This window comes from Vanacampus margaritifer, chromosome 19 (genome assembly GCF_051991255.1).
Source record: "Vanacampus margaritifer isolate UIUO_Vmar chromosome 19, RoL_Vmar_1.0, whole genome shotgun sequence".
NCBI lineage: Eukaryota > Metazoa > Chordata > Actinopteri > Syngnathiformes > Syngnathidae > Vanacampus > Vanacampus margaritifer.
The window spans coordinates 1,727,415-1,746,136 of NC_135450.1; the positions used below are offsets into that span (position 1 = coordinate 1,727,415).

At 38.0% G+C, this 18,722-nt stretch overlaps 3 protein-coding genes across 4 annotated transcripts in view; all 3 read right to left on the reverse strand.

Moving 5' to 3' along the window:
* Positions 1 to 1,103: 1,103 nt before the first annotated feature.
* gpr63 (G protein-coupled receptor 63) lies at positions 1,104 to 3,785 on the reverse strand. The gene is made up of 2 exons (XM_077552751.1): positions 3,540 to 3,785; positions 1,104 to 2,701 (listed from the first exon to the last, which is right to left on the reverse strand). Exon 2 carries the CDS (start codon positions 2,529 to 2,531, stop codon positions 1,374 to 1,376), a length of 1,158 nt encoding a protein of 385 aa, XP_077408877.1. The 5' UTR covers positions 2,532 to 2,701; positions 3,540 to 3,785; the 3' UTR covers positions 1,104 to 1,373.
* Positions 3,786 to 5,114: 1,329 nt separating this feature from the next.
* On the reverse strand, positions 5,115 to 10,262 carry ndufaf4 (NADH:ubiquinone oxidoreductase complex assembly factor 4). Its single transcript, XM_077552115.1, has 3 exons — positions 10,113 to 10,262; positions 9,897 to 10,015; positions 5,115 to 5,614 (listed from the first exon to the last, which is right to left on the reverse strand). The coding sequence occupies exons 1-3, from the start codon at positions 10,246 to 10,248 to the stop codon at positions 5,312 to 5,314; spliced, it is 558 nt and encodes a 185-aa protein (XP_077408241.1). The 5' UTR covers positions 10,249 to 10,262; the 3' UTR covers positions 5,115 to 5,311.
* A 257-nt stretch (positions 10,263 to 10,519) lies between these two features.
* dse (dermatan sulfate epimerase) overlaps positions 10,520 to 18,722 on the reverse strand; it is a 40,664-nt gene continuing 32,461 nt past the window's right edge. For both annotated transcript variants that reach the window (XM_077552112.1, XM_077552113.1), the window contains 3 exons: positions 17,043 to 17,282; positions 14,932 to 15,139; positions 10,520 to 14,452 (listed from right to left, as the gene is read on the reverse strand). In XM_077552112.1, coding sequence (XP_077408238.1) covers positions 12,706 to 14,452; positions 14,932 to 15,139; positions 17,043 to 17,282 — 2,195 coding nt within the window. In that variant the 3' untranslated portion in view covers positions 10,520 to 12,705. The remainder of the gene's footprint in view (positions 14,453 to 14,931; positions 15,140 to 17,042; positions 17,283 to 18,722) is intronic.

Here is an 18,722-nt window from a genome sequence, read left to right on the forward strand (position 1 = left end):
TACACATACATACGTATATATACACACATATATACACATACATACGTATATATATACACACATATATACATATACATACGTATATATATATACACACATATATACACATACGTATATATATATACACACATATATACACATACGTATATATATATACACACATATATACACATACATATATATATATACACACATATATACACATACGTATATATATACACACACATACATACACATACATACACATACATACGTATATACATACACATACATACGTATATATATACACACACATACTTATATATATACACACATATATACACATACATACGTATATATATACACATTCATACGTATATATATATACACATACATACGTATATATATATATACACATACATACGTATATATATATACACACATATATACACATACATACGTATATATATATACACATATATACACATACGTATATATATATACACATATATACACATACGTATATATATATACACATATACATACGTATATATATACACATATACATACGTATATATATACACATATACACATATACATACGTATATTTATACATATATACACATATACACACATACATAAATATATACACACATACATATATATATATACATGCATACACATACATATATAAATACATACATACAGTATATATATATATATATATACACACACACATACATACACACTGTATCCCTAAATAAAAAACAGTAAAAATAAAATAAAAACAAATCCAAAACATAAATGTAAAAATACATTTCGAAATAAATACAAAGTATATAAATAGAAATAAATAGTAATCAATAAATTAAAACACTCTGCTCTCACATTTATTTATTTCCTGCTGCAGACGCCCTGTCAGGTCGAAAATTTATTTAAATGAGGGGGCGGTCCTAAGAGCAGAGCATTTTTATTGATTGAGATTTAATTCTTTTTATATATTTTATTTTTTGAATCTCGTTTTTTATTTTTGTATTTATTTATTTAGCCATATATATATATATATATATATATATATATATATATATATATATATATATATATATATATATATATATATATATATATATATATAAATATATTAATTTATATTTGTATTTAATTTTTGAATTATATTTTAATATTTTTTTTATTTTCACTTTTAGTCATTTATTTATTTACTCATTATTATATTTAATTTTGGCAGTTTTGATCCTCCATAAATTTGGACTCACTGATGGGCTGGTTCTGGCCCGCAGGTCATATGTTTGACATTGGACTGAAGTATACCATTTGGTGTAAATGTGGCTCAAATAACAGACTGATTTAGACTGAAATGCAGGTGGAATTCTCCCTTACACCACAGTCCGATGCCCTTCGCAAACATAAACAGCGCTTGGTTGTATACGCCTCTTTGTGTTGCCCGGCAGCTGAGGAAGAAACTTGAAGTACTTTGGTATCAAATCAAGACAAGTGTCACGGAATTTTTTTATGCGCCAGTAGTAAATGATAGGGTTGAGGGCTGACTTGAAGTAGCACAGCCACAGCACCCATGTGCTGACTTGAAAAAAACTGTCTTTGTGGTAGAAGTCATCATTGAATGTAGATACGAGACTGTAGGCAGTGAAGGGTGCCCAGCACACTGTAAACACAGAGAAGAGGATGAGGATGGTGGCAAAGGCACGCGTCTTAAAACTCACGTCGATGTTCATTTGGAAGGGCTTCTGGAGGCTCAGCAAGCCCAGTTTGCTGGCTTGGCTCAGGCACATGCCGTCCGGGTGAATGTGGATGCGCGATGTGTTGTGGCGGATGGTGTTTAGAATTCCCACGAAAATGTACAACATGACCATGAAGGGTATAAAGAAGAAGACTAGCATTAATATCAATACATAAGCATGGTATTCCGGTTCAGCGCTATAGCCAAAAACACACTGAGGGGCCCTGGGGGGGATCTGTAGGCGAGGGGAACCAATAGCTAGAGGAAAAGAGAAAAAAAAAGAAAGTCCCCATGTGACCAGTATGAGCACTTTAGCCCTCTGTGGACTCAGCTTATCTTGCTTCTGGACGATAATAAGAAAGCGGTCGATGCTTATTATAAGCAGAACAGCCACTCCCTCCATTACAAAGAACCAAAACAGCATGGCTGAAACCCGACAGAAAACCTCCCCGAAAATCCAGTCAGTGGTCATGGCAGTAACTAGCGTGAAGGGCATGTTGAGAATGGCCAGCATCATATCTGCAAACGCAAGGCTCGCTAAGAGGAGGTTAATGGCCGAGCGCATAGCTGATCTCTGGTAGACCATCAGGCACACCACCATGTTCCCTAACAGAGCAAACAGCAAAATGCCGACCATAACAAAGCAGAAGAACACCCGCAGTGGTAGGCTAATGCCGTTAAGGCTCTCTGGGATCATGGCTGTTGGTTTAGGATTTAAAGGCACCTGGGAGCCAAGGGAATTGTTCGCCATGAGGATGTTCTCTCTCAACGTTGTGAAAAGTTCCAGGTGGCCCATAATGAGGCAGCAGAGACTGGTGTCCTTGTCCCCTGACAGTGGAGGAGGAGCAGCAGAGGTGTGAAGCTTTCCTCAAGGGGATCAGGCATCATCAATGGTGAGCACATAACGCTATAGAGGCGAATGGTCCCAGCTCAAGACAACATTGTACAGTCTTCATTGTTGCCAACCTACAACATACACAGAAATTGATAGTTCATAGGGGCATCACACGCAAAAATCAATTTAAGTCACTGAGTCAAACTGAATCCTTCCACTTTAAATTGTCAAAATCCAGTAAAACAGGTTTGTCTTGCTCCAGTGAAAATGGCTGGGATTAAATAACTAATAGTGTTGTTGTTGTTGTTTTTTAATGAATGAACATTGGGAAAAAAATATTAAAAATTTCTAAACACTGCCTCTTTTAAGTTTTCCAGCAAGTAACTCAAGATTTGGCACCAAAAAATATTTTCTTATCTTGGTACATACCCATTTGATAATACCACTAATAATTAATTGCACACCTTTTGGAAACGTACCCAAAAACTCAACTTCATTTTCATTGGAGTATAGACCCACATGCTTTTGAGATGCCTGATGAAATTCAATTAAATAGACAGTTCTTGATGCAGCTCCTTTTTGGGAGGCAAATATTTTCTAATTTCTATACAGACAAACGTATTTTAATTTGGAGTTTATGTTTTCAAAACGTGTATTATTTTTTTTTTCTTCAAGGGAGTTGATTTTGCTGTATTTTACGTGTCATGTACATGTAGGGTATATGAAAATAAGACTATGTCTTATAAGGCGCAGTCTAGTTTTATCCCTAATGTATATAAAAACGAATTACATGCAAATTAACTTTTGGAACTTAACCATGTTAGTTTTTTTTAAGATTTCAGATGCGCCGGTTCCTAGGACCAGGTCGTTTATGTTTTTGTGGGATCAAATCAACGTGTAGCTCAATTCGAGACTCTAGGAAACAATTTGTTTTTTTACATGTTTTATGTAAATTAATATTTGACTGACCTGATTTGTTCTCCCATGTCGAACGAAGCCAAGGAGGAAACGGGCAACCTGTCGGGTTCAGCAGCCTACTCCCAGCTAAGCAGATGTTAATGCGAACAGGCAAAACGACGATCCATCCCAAAACTTAAAGTAACGAGTTTTGCAGAGACTTCACAGTCTACAAGAGCCATGTGAAAGCCTTTCTTTTTTTTAAGGCCTCCGCTTCTGCCATTGTCCATCCTCCTCACAGGATGCTTTCCAGTACCCACTGTGGCGTCTTCTTCTTCTTCAATATATGTACAATGCTTCTATGTCGCCCTCTTCCGTCTCAAATCAATGTACTAACTATACATTAGTATTCTATACATTATTATACTACGGAGCTATTGAAGAATAGAATAGCTGCGTCTTTCACGTTCACATTACTTAAAAAATATAATAAATAAATAAAGGAGTTCTAAGATTTGGGCAGTTTAATTTTTACCTCCTTCTGGTTCCTGTGCACCACTTCTCTGCTACTTATAGTTCAAGTCTACCAGCTGCTCTTAAACTGTGTTAATAATTTTATTCTAAGGATGACCGTATTAAAGTAAACACTTTGTAGTGTGGTATACTGATTTATTAATTTTGTTAAAAAGTCGAGTTGAGGATTTCCAAACCATAGACAGGTGGGTGGCAGAAAATTTGAATATCAATGGCAAAAATTATATTAGTTCACCACACACACACACACACACAGTGAAATATTTAAAATCACAAAATTATATTTCATGTGACCAACAAGGATCAAGGTTAGGTTTACATTTCACAGCATTTTTTTTTTAACCCCGACTTGCATATGAATTGATTCACATGTCCGTGATTGAGTCCATATACCTCTGCGTCTACTCTAGAGTGTACTCAGATATAAAAGTAGAAACCCAAAATAGGTTAATCTTTATTTAAATGTTTACCATGTCGGTCATGCTTCAATCAAAGTCACAATAGTCTATTTGTTCTCAAAGCTTTAATCAATTCAACTATATTCAATAATGTGATTGCAAAAAAGCAAGATTATTTAATAGCGAAGTTCATTGTTTATTTATTTATTTTTTAAATACTTGCCCTTACCAAATGCCATGAAAGCCCCAATTATAAAGTTGGACCTTTGGTATTATACGTAAATGCACGTCAAGTTTTAAACAAGTAAAAATTGGTAAATTAGATGAGTTCAAATTTATTGAAATTAAACAGTTATCCTCAAGACAAGTGAAAGGGGCGAGATTGCCAAAATGGAGGCTGACTCTGCACGTGCTCAACCAGCCATGGATTAGACAAAATTAGGGTCACAAAGGCATTGTGTAATAATGTAAAATAAATGACAAGTTCCAAATCTCAAATCAACGACTGTTCGACCTTGCTTCTTCTGTACGGCCGAACAGTAATAACAAAGCTTTTTGTTGAAAAACATAGAATGTATTTTAAAAAAATTTTTTTTTTTTTTTTTTAAAAAAGCACTGCTTTTATTTTTTCTCTCTAATTTTAGTTTTTGTTATTTTGTTAGTTTTCATAAACTATAATAAACTTGGTAGAACAGGTTCATTTAATTGGAGAAAATTTGCTTCAGTTTTTTATTTTTTATATTTGGTGTCTCGAACAGGTTTCACTATATGTTAGGATAACATAGTAGTGGTGGCCGGCAGAAAAATATGTATAAACAAACTTATTCAAATAAATATTGAGTTAAATGTCTTAGTTGAACACACAACTTGTCCCAAATTCATGTCCTGTATTTTGTCATTCATCATGTATTCCTATGAAGGCTTCACTTGTTTAACATTTGCAGTCTGGGGTGGGATAATCTGAATTTGAAAAGGGATGAAAAATTCAAGCAAAGAATTTGTTTCCTTCAAGTTCAGAGAATATTCTTCTGAGATCCTTTGTGATGTCCATGTTTGAGGCTGATTCTGGTGGCTGCTGAGAGCCTTGAGAGCCTCCGTGATGGTCAGTTTGCCGTGAGGAATGTTTTGGACATTTGCAAGGCCATGCGAGTCGCCTGGAAGCGTGAACTTCATTGGACGGGTCTTCAATTCGTCCACACACACCTCCTTGAGAGACTGTGTAAACAGAGATAAAGTTGAATACAATAGTGTGAAATGCAATAAGTACATGATCTAATGTCACTAGTGTCATGCAGAAGAAAAAAAAAAGGTTCAACATCAGCAAAACTTTTCAACACTTCACCATATTGAACACCAGACGAACAGACGTGGGACTGACCAATTGTATAGATTTGTAAAAAAAATAAAAGGGAAAAAAAGTGAAATTTACCTAAATGTAAGACATTAGATGCTTCACCCCAAAGTCAGCCAAATGCTATATTCATTTTCAAATTGACCTAAATGTGAAACATTAGATGCTTCACCCCAATGTTGTATTCATTTTCAACACCGAGAAAAAAAAAAACTCCAATCATCTATTTAACTTTTTTTCAAACCACTACGAATTGATTTTGATAATTTACTGAAACTTCGAGAAAACAAAAATACATTTATAGCAGCAGTGGCTGACAAAGTAGCCAGCTAGAGCCTCCAGAAGGGGTCTATAAAAAGTGCTACGTCCCAAAACTGTGACCGATCCTCACTAAAATTTATGTTCACATCTCTATCATTCCCAAAACATACTCTGAAAATCGCAATATTTTTTATTTTATAGAAGGGAGCCAGCAATAAAAGGTTGTCTACAAGTCATCTATAAAATCCAAAATATTTAGGTGATCGTTCTAATAGTTTCAGAATATGAAAATGAGCATGCAAATACATGTACACATAAATTTTGATGACAATTGATCACAGTTTTTGTCTATCAAGTAACGATAACGTTTAGGAGGTATATGACAAGGCAACACTTAAAACGTCATTAAAATCAAAACAAGTGTCACTTTCATTCTAATGTTTTCAGAGTATGCTTTGGGCATGATCAGAGATGTGAACATCAATTTTGGTGAGGATTTATCACAGCTTTCAGACGTAGAGCTTTTCATACCCCCTTTTGAGGCTCCGACTAGCTGCATTTGCCAACCACTGTGGCTGTAAATACCATACAGCATTGTTATAGCAAAATAGACCAGGTGGAAACAAGTCAAAAATTAACAGTAGTAGGGGTGTTAGAAAATATATATATATATATATATATATATATATATATATAAATAAAAATAAATAATCAATATATCGCAATATTACAGCGCGCAATTCTCGAATCGATTCAATATGGGAATATTCAACAAAACGTTGTTATGTTATATTATTGGAACATTAAGCCTTAATATTTTATTTCAGTGCTGTTCAAACATGAAACAGATTGCAACCTGAATTTTCAGATAAATAAATACATTTTCATACAAATCTTACAGTGTACTTGTTATGTTTACTGTTTAAGTTTATACGGATTAGTATTTTCTAAATTTGAGTTAAAAAAAATAAAAATCGCAATAATCAATTTATAGATTCGTATCGGGATTAATCGAATCGTGACCTATGAATTGAATTGCCAGGTACTAGGCAATTCACACCCCTAAACAGTAGCTTGTTACAGCACCATTACTTCACATTGCAGCGATTACCTACCTGTAGCAAAACTGGTCAAGATGGTGCACATGATATGTCACTATTTTGAGATTTAAATTGACCCAAACTTTTTTTTGAGGCAATCAGATGCCATTTAGGTTTACACACACACACTGCCCCAAGGGTGTGCAGTGACATAGAGACATTAATATTAACACTTGTTTCCCTCATTAGCAAGTAGCAACATGATTGAGACTAAGGAGCAAAAAAAAAAAAGCAGACTAGTAATGAAAATAATGTGTTGGTGTTGAGTGGTAGAAGGTAGGAAACTTTTCACATATCCAGGTAAAAGTAAGGAACACTTTCACTCGACTAGACAGACATACCCTGTTGTAGTGTTTTGTCGTTCACGTACGTTTTGTTAAAAAAGAACGAATGTTTTCAGTGAACGCGAGTTGAATGGATCACTTCCTGAAGTGATTTGTTCTTTTTTCAGTTCATTTTAGCTCAGCCACGCTCATGTCATCAATCTTCGCGAACGACCAATCAGCAGCGAGCGTCAGGCGAAACAGTAGCTTGTTACAGCACCATTACTTCACATTGCAGCGATTACCTACCTGTAGCAAAACTGGTCAAGATGGTGCTGCACAGGATATGTCACTATTTTGAGATTTAAATCGACCCAAACTTTTTTTTCAGGCAATCAGATGCCATTTAGGTTTACACTATTAATGTTTGCACACACACACTGCCCCAAGGGTGTGCAGTGACCTTTAGAGGGGCAGGTGCTCAAAGCAAAAAATAGGGGGACATGATAATGTGCCTGCGCTATCATTCACACTGTGCTTTTTGCAAGTGGACTATATTGCGTAATCACATCGACCCGCGCGACGATTTGTGCTCCCATTGGACAAAAATAATGAGGGGTGAAGGCATAACCAAACACGGAAAGAGAGGAAAACATGAAATTCCGACGTGCTGCATTACTGCTCTGCATATTTGTGGTGTTATTAGATGCAAGATATTTGCGAGCATCAAGAGTAGCTCATTCAACGGAGGTTCCACGACGCTGGTTCTAATTTTGGAACGTATCGTCGATTGCGTGCAGTAACCAGAGGAGCAGTTGCGCTCCACGTGCCCCGCCCCCACAACATGCTGACAGCAGCATGGCTAAACAGAATACGAATGATTATGAATGAATTTAGCACAATATTCACTACCGGGCAATGTTTCCCCCTGCGATGCTTGCTACGGTGGCTTGTTAAGCCCAAAAAGGCGCACATGTCCTGCAGTTGGAGCGGATCAGCCATGGTTTGTATTCAGACTGCAAAGCAAACCGCACCGAGGGCATTTGGAAGCGGACCGATACCACCTCAAAAAGTGGGTCTCTGTCCGCTTGTTTGGTCCGCACCAGGATTTGTTTGTGTGTATTCAGACCTGCACAAAAGGTCCGAATCAGTGTGGAAAAACAATACACCCTATAATTGTCTGTACTATGTTATTTAAAAAAAAACATACATTAACATACACATCAAAAAAGAAATGCGCTTGAATCTACAAAATAATAATAATAATGCATGTACAAGTCTGCGTAAGGGTGAAGTGCAGACAAATCATATAAAACCTATTAACAAAACAAACTGACTTTAGCACTGTTGTGTCTGCCTTTTTACACCTTAATACAAATACTTAAAAATTGAGCTTTTGTTCGCTGAAAAACAACCATGTCCATGACCTAGTCCATGAGGCTACTTTCTACGCGCGCACGCACACGCACTAGCCAATAGCAGCACAAATAGAGACATTAATATTAACACTTGTTTCCCTCATTAGCAAGTAGCAACATGATTGAGACTAAGGAGCAAAAAAAAAAAAAAGCAGACTAGTAATGAAAATAATGTGTTGGTGTTGAGTGGTAGAAGGTAGGAAACTTTCCACATATCCTGGTAAAAGTAAGGAACACTTTCACTCGACTAGACAGACATACCCTGTTGTAGTGTTTTGTCGTTCACGTACGTTTTGTTAATAAAAGAACGAATGTTTTCAGTGAACGTGAGTTGAATGGATCACTTCCTGAAGTGATTTGTTCTTTTTTCAGTTCATTTGAGCTCAGCCACGCTCATGTCATCAATCTTCGCGAACGACCAATCAGCAGCCAGCGTCAGACGAACGTACTTCCATGCTATTGGCGTTAGCCAACGCGGATCAGCGAGGGAACGAGTCAGTGAGTGAACGTGTTGCCATTTCCGGTTCACAAACGTATGAGTGAACGAGTCAGTGAGTGAACGAGTCAGTGAGTGAACGTATTGCCAATACCAGTTGAGGAATGATTCAGTGAGTGAACGTACTTTTGGTTTTGATAGAAACACACTTATGACAACAAATATAGCAACATAACATTAATGGTGTGTTTTATTTTTATTTACGTCCGTTCCTGGGGCCGGTGGCGAGGGGGGACGGTTGATAGACGAACGAGTCGATGAACGAATCTTTTGAACGGTTATTTCTAATGAACTGATTCTAAAGATTTAGTTAATTTAAAAGAACGGTCATGCTGTTGACTGGACTTGAGGAGGATGACACGCTCCGCGTCTGCGCTCGCAAGCAAACGAAGAGGAGGGGTCGAGGTGGATCAAACCATTTTCAATCAAATGCGGGGTGTACTGTATTTTTGTTGTTTAAATATTACTTAAAAACTCTATGATTTATATACATTACCGCTATAAGTTTCTAGCTTGTTAAAAAAGAACACACAGTAAAAATATATTCAAAAATGTTGGGGGTGCTGAAGCACCACGTTGGTGACCTCTGTTTAATGGTAACTACTGACCTTAACTGGTTCTGCTGCTTCATCTTTCGACTCCACGTACACTGACTTCAAATTTAACAATAGAGGGTCGTTCTTCTGGTGGACAGAGCCCGATAAAACTTCTGCTGAAAATGAATTTGCTGTGGGGGGAAAGGACAATTTTGCATTTATGTCAAGCATGACCCCGTTTGTTTTCCCCGACCAACAACCGGTAAATTAAAACCTCCATACGCTTACCGTCATCATGACCAGTGGAAGTCGGGTGAGTGAGCTTATGCTTCGGTGCAGACCGGGGCTTTTCCTTGGAAATTTCACGCTCAACCCTAATTTCTAGGTTGAAATTTCTAAACATGCGTACGACCCGGGCGCCCATCTTATCCAACCCACTGCTCTTCGTTTTCTTCGGTCTTTAATAGTGGACCGCAACCAATATTGAAAGGCTTATTACCGCCGTCTAGTGGTTTGGAGTCACTCGTTCTGTTGAACAATGCAGGTATGCACAGGTTCAGATGGATGTCGTGTGTCTGTGTGTCTGTGTGTGTGTGTGTGTGTGTGTGGGGGGGGGGGGGATCTCATACGTGTGATCATGTTATTCGACGAATAACACAGTTCACACATTGGCAAATCAAACACAATAAAATGAATGGAGCTGTGCTGCAGTATTTTATTTACAAAATATAAAAACGGACATACTTTTAAATAAAATGGCCATTGCTTATTGTGGCTAGTTACCTAATTTTTTTTTACATATCACATGAGTTCTGAGCACCGGCAATGTGTATCAAACCTGCTTCCAGGCACAACTTAACATTGTGCTACGTGAGTTATATGCATAGTGTGTGTCAATTTAGATTAATCTGTGGAGTGATTCTTAAGTACAAATACTAAACTGAGAAGAGTAATGGGATACATAATAAATATTATTATTAACTATTATTTATTAAGGGTAAAGTGACAACAAGCTGTGCACCAAAATGTGTGCACTTAATTGCATCAGGCAAAATCAAATTGGTCGTGTCAAACATAAGTTTACGGTAAAGCTATGTTTCAGTTACACCTGAAAAGTGTACATCCACACAAATGTGTGTGTGTTTTTTAAGATAACCTGTCTGTCCACACAAAAAAACACAGTCGCAGACTAAGGAGCACAAGGGCCGCTCAAGGGCAGTAAGTGAACAAAACTTGTGAGTGGATGAATAATTTTTTTTAACTACCTACCAGGTGTTTCAGAAAGGTTCCAGGACTATTGTCCCAAACTACAAAGTGAGTTTTCCCTGTTATAGCATGGGCCAGACAATCAACCAGCAAATCCCCCCCACAAAAAATAAAAGATTCCGCGGAGTTAAGTGTGCAAGAACAGTTGTGGCAGGACACTACACTTGTCTGCTCACAAGCATCCAGCAGTTCCTGGCTGAGAAGAACACCGCCAAACTAGACAGAGCAACCTCCCTACTGGTTCTGTGGTAATTCCTCTTTTCCAAGCTCAAGCGGGGGGCCTGTTGTGAAGATATGGATGATACGAAGACAGCTGTAACAATGGAGCGCAGGAAGATCCCAGAAGAATGCTTCCAGGAGTACACGAAGGAATGGAAGATAAGACTGTTCGACTCCAGAGGGATTACATTGAATGGGAAAACTTGTCGTTTATATTTTGCATGCAAATATGTTTTTTGTGACATCAGTCTTATAACTTTTCTGACACACTACGTGTATATATATATATATATATATATATATATATATATATATATATATATATACTACAATCCATACACGTGAGATACAAAAGCTTACTGAACACAAATCTACTACTGTATACTATCCTGGAATGTTTGTGTCACATGAATGCATGACCATGGATGGGCAAAATTATGAGGAAAACTAACAATCAACAGCTTTCTCATTTTTTTATATGATTTTTTTTCGTACTGAGCAGAATGCTGCCCTGAGGAGCTGCCACAGTGGAAATCTGCATGGAAGTAACTTAACTTCACATTGTTGACGTCACTTTGTTATTTAGACCGCACACTTTCAGGTTTCAAAAGACCGGATTCTTAATCTATTAATCAATTACTATGCCCTTCTCACCCATCAATGGCAACTCAAGAGACTTAGTTGCTGTGTTGCATATTTACAGCTGAACAATGACTCTCACAATGTGAACACCAGAGGTGGGCACATCATTAAACAAACCCTGAAACAGTTTGACTTTAGCCACAGGGGCTTTTATTCAACAGGTGCTTCTATGAGCTTGTTTAGCTGGCAGTTGAGTAAAAGCACCTGTGGCTAAAATCGATCTGTGGCAGGATTTTTACTTTCTGGACCCAGATTCCCCAACCCTGGTTAAAAACAACAACACACACACAGTGTGGCGAAATAAAAACAATGTCTGTGGAACCGAAAGGTATTTAATACAGCCAGCTTCCTTTACCGGCTGGTGATAACCTAAAATAGGAACAAGAGGCTTAGAGAATGGTGACCAAGGAAGTCGGCGTATCTGGCTAGTGCAGTGACTTGTTCAACTGCTGAACTTTCAAATAAGATATAATTTAGCAGCCAAACCAGTGTTTGGGAATCCAGGTCCAGAAAGTAAAAACCCTGCCACAGATCAGCTTCAGCCACAGGTGCTTCTACTTAACTGGCAGGTAAACGAGCTCATAGAAGCACCTGTTGAGTCATCCACTGGTCACCAGATTGACTAGTGATGTTTTTTTTAAACTTTTTCTTTTTCTGTCGGAGCCCCTCTTTCTCTCCGCTTCAAGCAACCGTGCATCCGTCAGTGACAGACTGACGGACCTTCCGTCAGTGCTGATGCAATGCCCACCTCTGGTTAACACTGTATGTGAGCGCAAGATGAGTAGAGGTACAGTAAGATCAAGCAGTCAATCATAAGGATGGAATAAAAACATCTCTGTGTGTGTATGCTTCGACCCCTGTGAAAGCGAGTCAATAAGACAGCCAGTAGCAAAAAGAAGGTGGCAGTGTTCAAGAGGAGAAACAGTCTTATAGAAGTAGCCATGTTGGAGATGCGCTCACTCCCAGAAGTCACCAACATATTTACCTCTTTGAATTTTCGGCCTTTCACAAAGCCGCCCTTTCTGTTTTTATGGCTGTCCGCATAGTCTATAAAGGCTTGCGAATCTGTATCTCCCTCCTCTGGACTGTCCTCATATGCATGCTTAGATGTCCTCTGTCTCACTTTCTTTTCACTGACCTCAATCTGTGTAAAAATGTCAGGCAGATTTTCAGAGAGCTTCTCTCCAAGGTTGATTTTCTTTTCCATCTTATCCTTTCCCTGTTTCTTGGACAATGCGAACATCTTCTCAATGACCTCCTCTGTTTTCTTTTTGTCAGAGAACTGGAGCAGGCGTTCTGCAGTCTTATGAAAGCTGTCAGTATTTAGTACCTTCCCAAGAATATGGCGCTCCATCTGCTGAAAGACCGGTTTGACATGCTGGAGGTTGTCCTCCATCACGTTGACGTATTCCTCTACTTCCACAGGTGAGCTGTCTGCTGGAGCTGATGTTTTATCGAATACAATCTTCTTTTGGTCCATCATCACCATAGCAAAAATAGGCTTGCTGGTGACCTCTCCAGTCAGCAGGTAAACTGTGTAGGTGTGATCCTTGGTGGTCAGGTAAATATCCACTCTTTGCTCATCACCACGCAGGCTGAAGCTGGTGAGAGTCACACCTGGTCCAAAGAAAATGTAAGCTACCCGGGTATGAGGATATCTTAATGGCATTGTGACATTCACATAATTAGAGCCATTATATGGATACCCCCGTGGATAACCCCAGTAACCTACGACCCCTCTATTACTGTGACCTGTGTCATCCATCCAGAACATTTTATATTTGTCTTCACTGTAAGACACAAACGCACCATGAATACCGTCGACTTTTATATCCTTGAATGGCAGTTCTGTATTGTGAAAGAATGCACTCATGGCCCTGCATGGACTATCAGGATCCAAATGAATGTGGTCCACCAGGAGTAAAAGTTGTGGGTGAAGAAGGAGGATGTTTCTCTGGAAGTTTCGGATTTTCAGGTCTGGATTATAGACAGAATGTCCTTCCCCACGAATGAAGACCATTCCTTGTCTTTCCATGGCTGCCTCTACTTTGCCCTGAGCATCAGCAGCAGGCCCCGCCTTGTATTTCAGCCACTTGGAATCGCAAGCTTCTGTTACCTGGCCAGCCCATGGCTTAAAACAACTCCCTGTGAGGGCTGGGCCAAACAATACTGCATTATTCAACAAAGTATATTTGGGTCCATATAGTGCTTCAGTGATGAATGGAAACCCATTGGGCACAAAAGTGAAAGTATTCTGATCAGGGTGCTCATGGCCAGCATTGAAGTTCCTCCACCCTTTGATCCATTCGTTGTATTTGTTCTTGTGAACAATATCAAAAATTGCACGTCCCCCCAGCTTCCCTGACTTAAAGGAAAGAAAGGTGCGGTTTGGGCCAGTAGGTAAAGCACTGCCATAGGTCACCACACCCCAGTCCTCAAAATAATGGAGCTGAGATGTTCCAAAATCGGATGGGGGCTTCGGAGTAAGACCTGGGTCATACCTAAAAAATAATAAAATTGTAGAACATGAGAAATTAGAGGTTAAGAGGTGAGCCACTCATTGACTAGCTGGGCTTTATTGACTGATTGCTTATCAGTTGAATTTAATGCAAATTTGCCTGCTAAATATTCCCGTAGACGCAACTTTTTCTGGGCATTCACTGTAACGTAGCGTGTACATAGCTTTCACACAACTGCACTCTTCACGTTAATATGTCACACGTACAGAGACGTGAGAGCCATTTCAACATTCCTCTCTGAACACGATACAGTATATGTTGTGACCCGTTCGTACTCAAGTCTAAATATTCTTAATCTCTTTGATGTCAACAGCCAATTTCACAACTCAAATCGAGTCGTCCGTCGGTCGGTCTGTCTGTCTGTCTGTCTTTTTGTCTGTCCTTCCATACAATACTGTCACATTATATATAAAGTACACATATACGTATGTGTGTATATACAGACACACAGCGACCCTCACCAGATGAATTCCGTGTGGAGCGTACACCATCGCTGGCCTTTGCCAGCTTGTCCCACTCCGTCTGTCACTCTGTTTAGATGAATCAGATTGGCCAGCCAGTTCCCACTACCGTTACGCATTACAAAACGGTCCAAGAAGACCAGCTGACTTTCTGGGCCATAAAACCAGTTGTAGTTGGAATCAGCAATGGCGACAGTTCTCTGAAATCCTAAAACAAACAAACAAATGAATGAATGAAATAAATAAAACTACACACAGACAGCAATTCAGGGGTGGCTAGAGGCGTAGCCAGAAATTTTTCATTGGGATGGCCAGGGTGAAACCATGACTCATATAGGGGTGGCCATAATTTCATACCTTAAATGTCTAAATAAGTGGTTCTTAACCATGCAGCCATTCCGTTCGCATGCCAACCTTGGGCTGCGAGAACCGACTAGTGGGCTGCATAAAATAATTTCAGAGCATATGTTATGAATTCATTACAATTGTCAATGAGTTGCTCAGTTACAATAGAGCTTTCTGCCACTTGGTGGCAATAAGGCAAATGTCAGTTACTGACCTGTACACAATAAGTAGAAAAAGAAACTAAACAGCGAAATTCATGACTAAGTATTTAGGAGAAAAAAACTATGTTGATTTTACACACATTTATTTGTTCAAAACACTGAACATTAAACATACAAATAAATAACAAAAACAAGTAAATTATGTATTTTCATGGACTAACATAACACTAACATAGATTGAGGCAACATGACAACTGTGTCCCAAAACACACCCGCAGATGTGACACAGTTGTTTGTTGATTTTAGATATATATATATATATATATATAATGAAGGTTTCTAATAGTTAACTTAGGTTTGTGTTAACACCACATGAAATGTTTTTGGAATTATGTTTCTATCTGCTTCAGGAGCTGAGATATCAATTATTTAGTAGGCATTGACAATATTGTTGAATATCCAGGGTACCCAGGATCTGGGGTGGCCGTGCCTCCGCCATTGGTGGTGGCCATTTACACTCCCCTCTACAAAGTAGTGGGAATGTGGCCAATTTTTTGTTTCTTATTTTTGCTGGAGTCGGTGTTTGACATCAAAGGTTGAATATGAGACAAGACATCAACAATTCAGCATTCATTTCCATATACTGCATTTACATTTCCATATGATACACATCCTATCCCATTATTCATGCTAATAAAGGGTTTTTAACTTATATTGTCAATGCTTCACTTATTGACACTGCCACTGAAAATTGCTGCTCATGTCACTTTATCAATGGCCGATGTTTTCCTTGGTCAACCCATATGACATCTGTTACTTAGTATTCTTTATTTTCCTAGATATTCCAAATGTTTGTATTGATTATGGCCAATGGTTATATAATCATTGTAATTGTGATTTTCCACCTTCTGTCAGATTTACGACAGTTTGCTTTTCTACAACTGGCAGCTACCTGGTTTTCATGTTGTGTTCACAGAAGAACGAGAAAAGCTAGAACTCATTCATTCAGCAGTTAGCACTAGTTAGTGTTTCAATTAAGCATTGTCATAGGCACACCTGAGCACACCTGTCAGTCACACATTAACATACACTGGCTCATATGAAAAATAGATGGGTCGGGTTCAATGAAAGTATCTTGTCAATCAGATCCTGCTATACCTGAGGCATAGGGACTGGGCTTGCCTGCAAATAGCGTACATTTGTGTATAACTGACGCTCATTGTAATGCATTAGGGAGAATTATTATTTTTAGTATTTAACATTATTTTTACCCCCCCAAAATAAAAAAAGCAACTAAAAATATAAACATCATATATATATATATATATTCCACAAAAAACAGAGGGTAAGGAGGGGGATACAGGAAAACCCGAAATATTTTTAAAATAAATAAATAAATACATACATAAATAGAAAACATGCAAATCCGCTGAACCGCAAGAGTACGGGTGTTGATTGTATTTAAATAAAAGCTGACGTGTTTATTTTCTGTTGCATATTAATTTGTATGTCCAACATAAGATTTACGTCTTGAAGTTGAAGTGCATTATACAACACAGTTTGAAAATAAAGCAAAAAATATGGGTAGGATGGTGTGCAAATTACCAGGAAGGATGGTTCTGTACAGGAAATTGAAGTGTTTTAGGAGCCAGGGGTGTTCAAAGTGATTAATGGCAAAGTGGCGCTGCACCAGAAACATGTACTGGAACAAAGAGCGCGTTGTGTATGTCCCATAGGCCACTCCTTCGTACAGGGATCCATCTGTGACGTCCTGAAGAACAACCATTGATTTCTCCATGATGGACAAGACCTGCTTCGTCCACAGGTAAGCCTCCTGTAGATAACCTTGAAAACATGTTGATATAGTATGTTAAACACAGACTAACATTCTATTACTTTGAAATAAAGCACTATAAACAGGTGTGACAGACAGCTATAGTTGCCGAGTCCCTTGTCCAGCCTTGTTTCACAGGTTTCTTCATTTCCCTGCGGAATCAAAGGGCCTTTTCGTCTGGCCATCAGCTTCCCTTATTCAGCAACAAACTCACCTACTCGCTGCTTGCCTAACTTGGCTCCTGAACTGTGTTCATCTTTTGTCATTAAACACTACCTCAACTCTTACAATCTGCCTCTATCTTATAATTCTGCTGTATATACATGTATTTTATTTATATTTTAATACGTGTTTATATATATATATGTTTTAAATATATGTTTTATGGCATTGTATTTTATATTGCTTTGTAAAGCGGTTTGTGACTTTTGTCTGCGAAAATCGCTATATAGATAAAGCTTATTTACTTACCACTTATTATCTTTGCTTTGGGTTCACACAGAGAGAAATTAAATAAGTCAGCCGTTACATAAAATGACTGATTAATAAGGTTGAGGTGAGAAGATGTGGAGAAATACAACTCAAAGCAAATTGCATCATCTTCAAATGATGGTTGTGTTTTTTTGTGATTCCAGGGGCGCTTGTACGACGACGTATTAGGGCTACGTGTATATGTATTTAATTTTTTTCAGGGGGGGGGTGATATTCTGAGAAAAAACTCGTACATTTGCCACTTTATAAAATGAGAAAATACTCAGAAACTTACAACAAATACAGGTAGCGTAGCTATAGTCTAATTTGATGATTTGTTGGTGGTTAATGGGACACTGTTTATAAAATGAAAATGGATTCGGATTCATTCTTAATTTAAACTTTACTCGTCATACACATCAGCTGACTAACACTAACCAATCAGATGCTAGCGTATTTTAAGTAAATGCAAGTGAATGACGGAGATCAGCAGATTCAACACATCAACTTAGCAACTTAGCTACAAAAAAATACCAAAATATATGAATATGTAAGTAATAATTCTGGAAACATAAATGTACAAGTAAATATACATTTTAACAAATTAACTTAAATGCTTGATCCTCAGGGTGTTAACCTTTGCAAAGTGAGGCTTCTTTGTCGCTGGCAGTACTCAACGCTTCAAAGAGCGAATGCTTAACATCATTTGGTTAATCTCTGCTAAAGCAATTACTATCTCCTTATTTGAAAACCCGACCGAAAAGTATTGGCACAAACATCCGGGTAGTACGCTACGTGTATTTCTCGTAAATTCTTGAATTTTTTTCTTGCAAATCTGCCACTTTATAAAGTGTCAAATTTGCACTTTTTTTTTCTCTGAATATTGCCCCCATCCTCGAAAAAATCTATTTATACGAGGCCCTAATACGCCGTTGTACACTGGTCACACGTTTTTTTTTAATTTTATTTTTTTGCCTTAA

What these genes read in the sequence shown, in the direction of transcription:
- gpr63 (XM_077552751.1), bottom strand. Translation starts at nt 2,531, where the DNA reads ATGGGCCACCTGGAACTTTTCACAACGTTGAGAGAGAACATCCTCATG.
- ndufaf4 (XM_077552115.1), bottom strand. Translation starts at nt 10,248, where the DNA reads ATGGGCGCCCGGGTCGTACGCATGTTTAGAAATTTCAACCTAGAAATT. An exon ending in TTCCACTGGTCATGATGACG is followed by an intron (nt 10,016 to 10,112) that starts GTAAGCGTATGG and finishes TTCCCCCCACAG; the next exon opens with CAAATTCATTTTCAGCAGAA. An exon ending in AAGCAGCAGAACCAGTTAAG is followed by an intron (nt 5,615 to 9,896) that starts GTCAGTAGTTAC and finishes CTGTTTACACAG; the next exon opens with TCTCTCAAGGAGGTGTGTGT.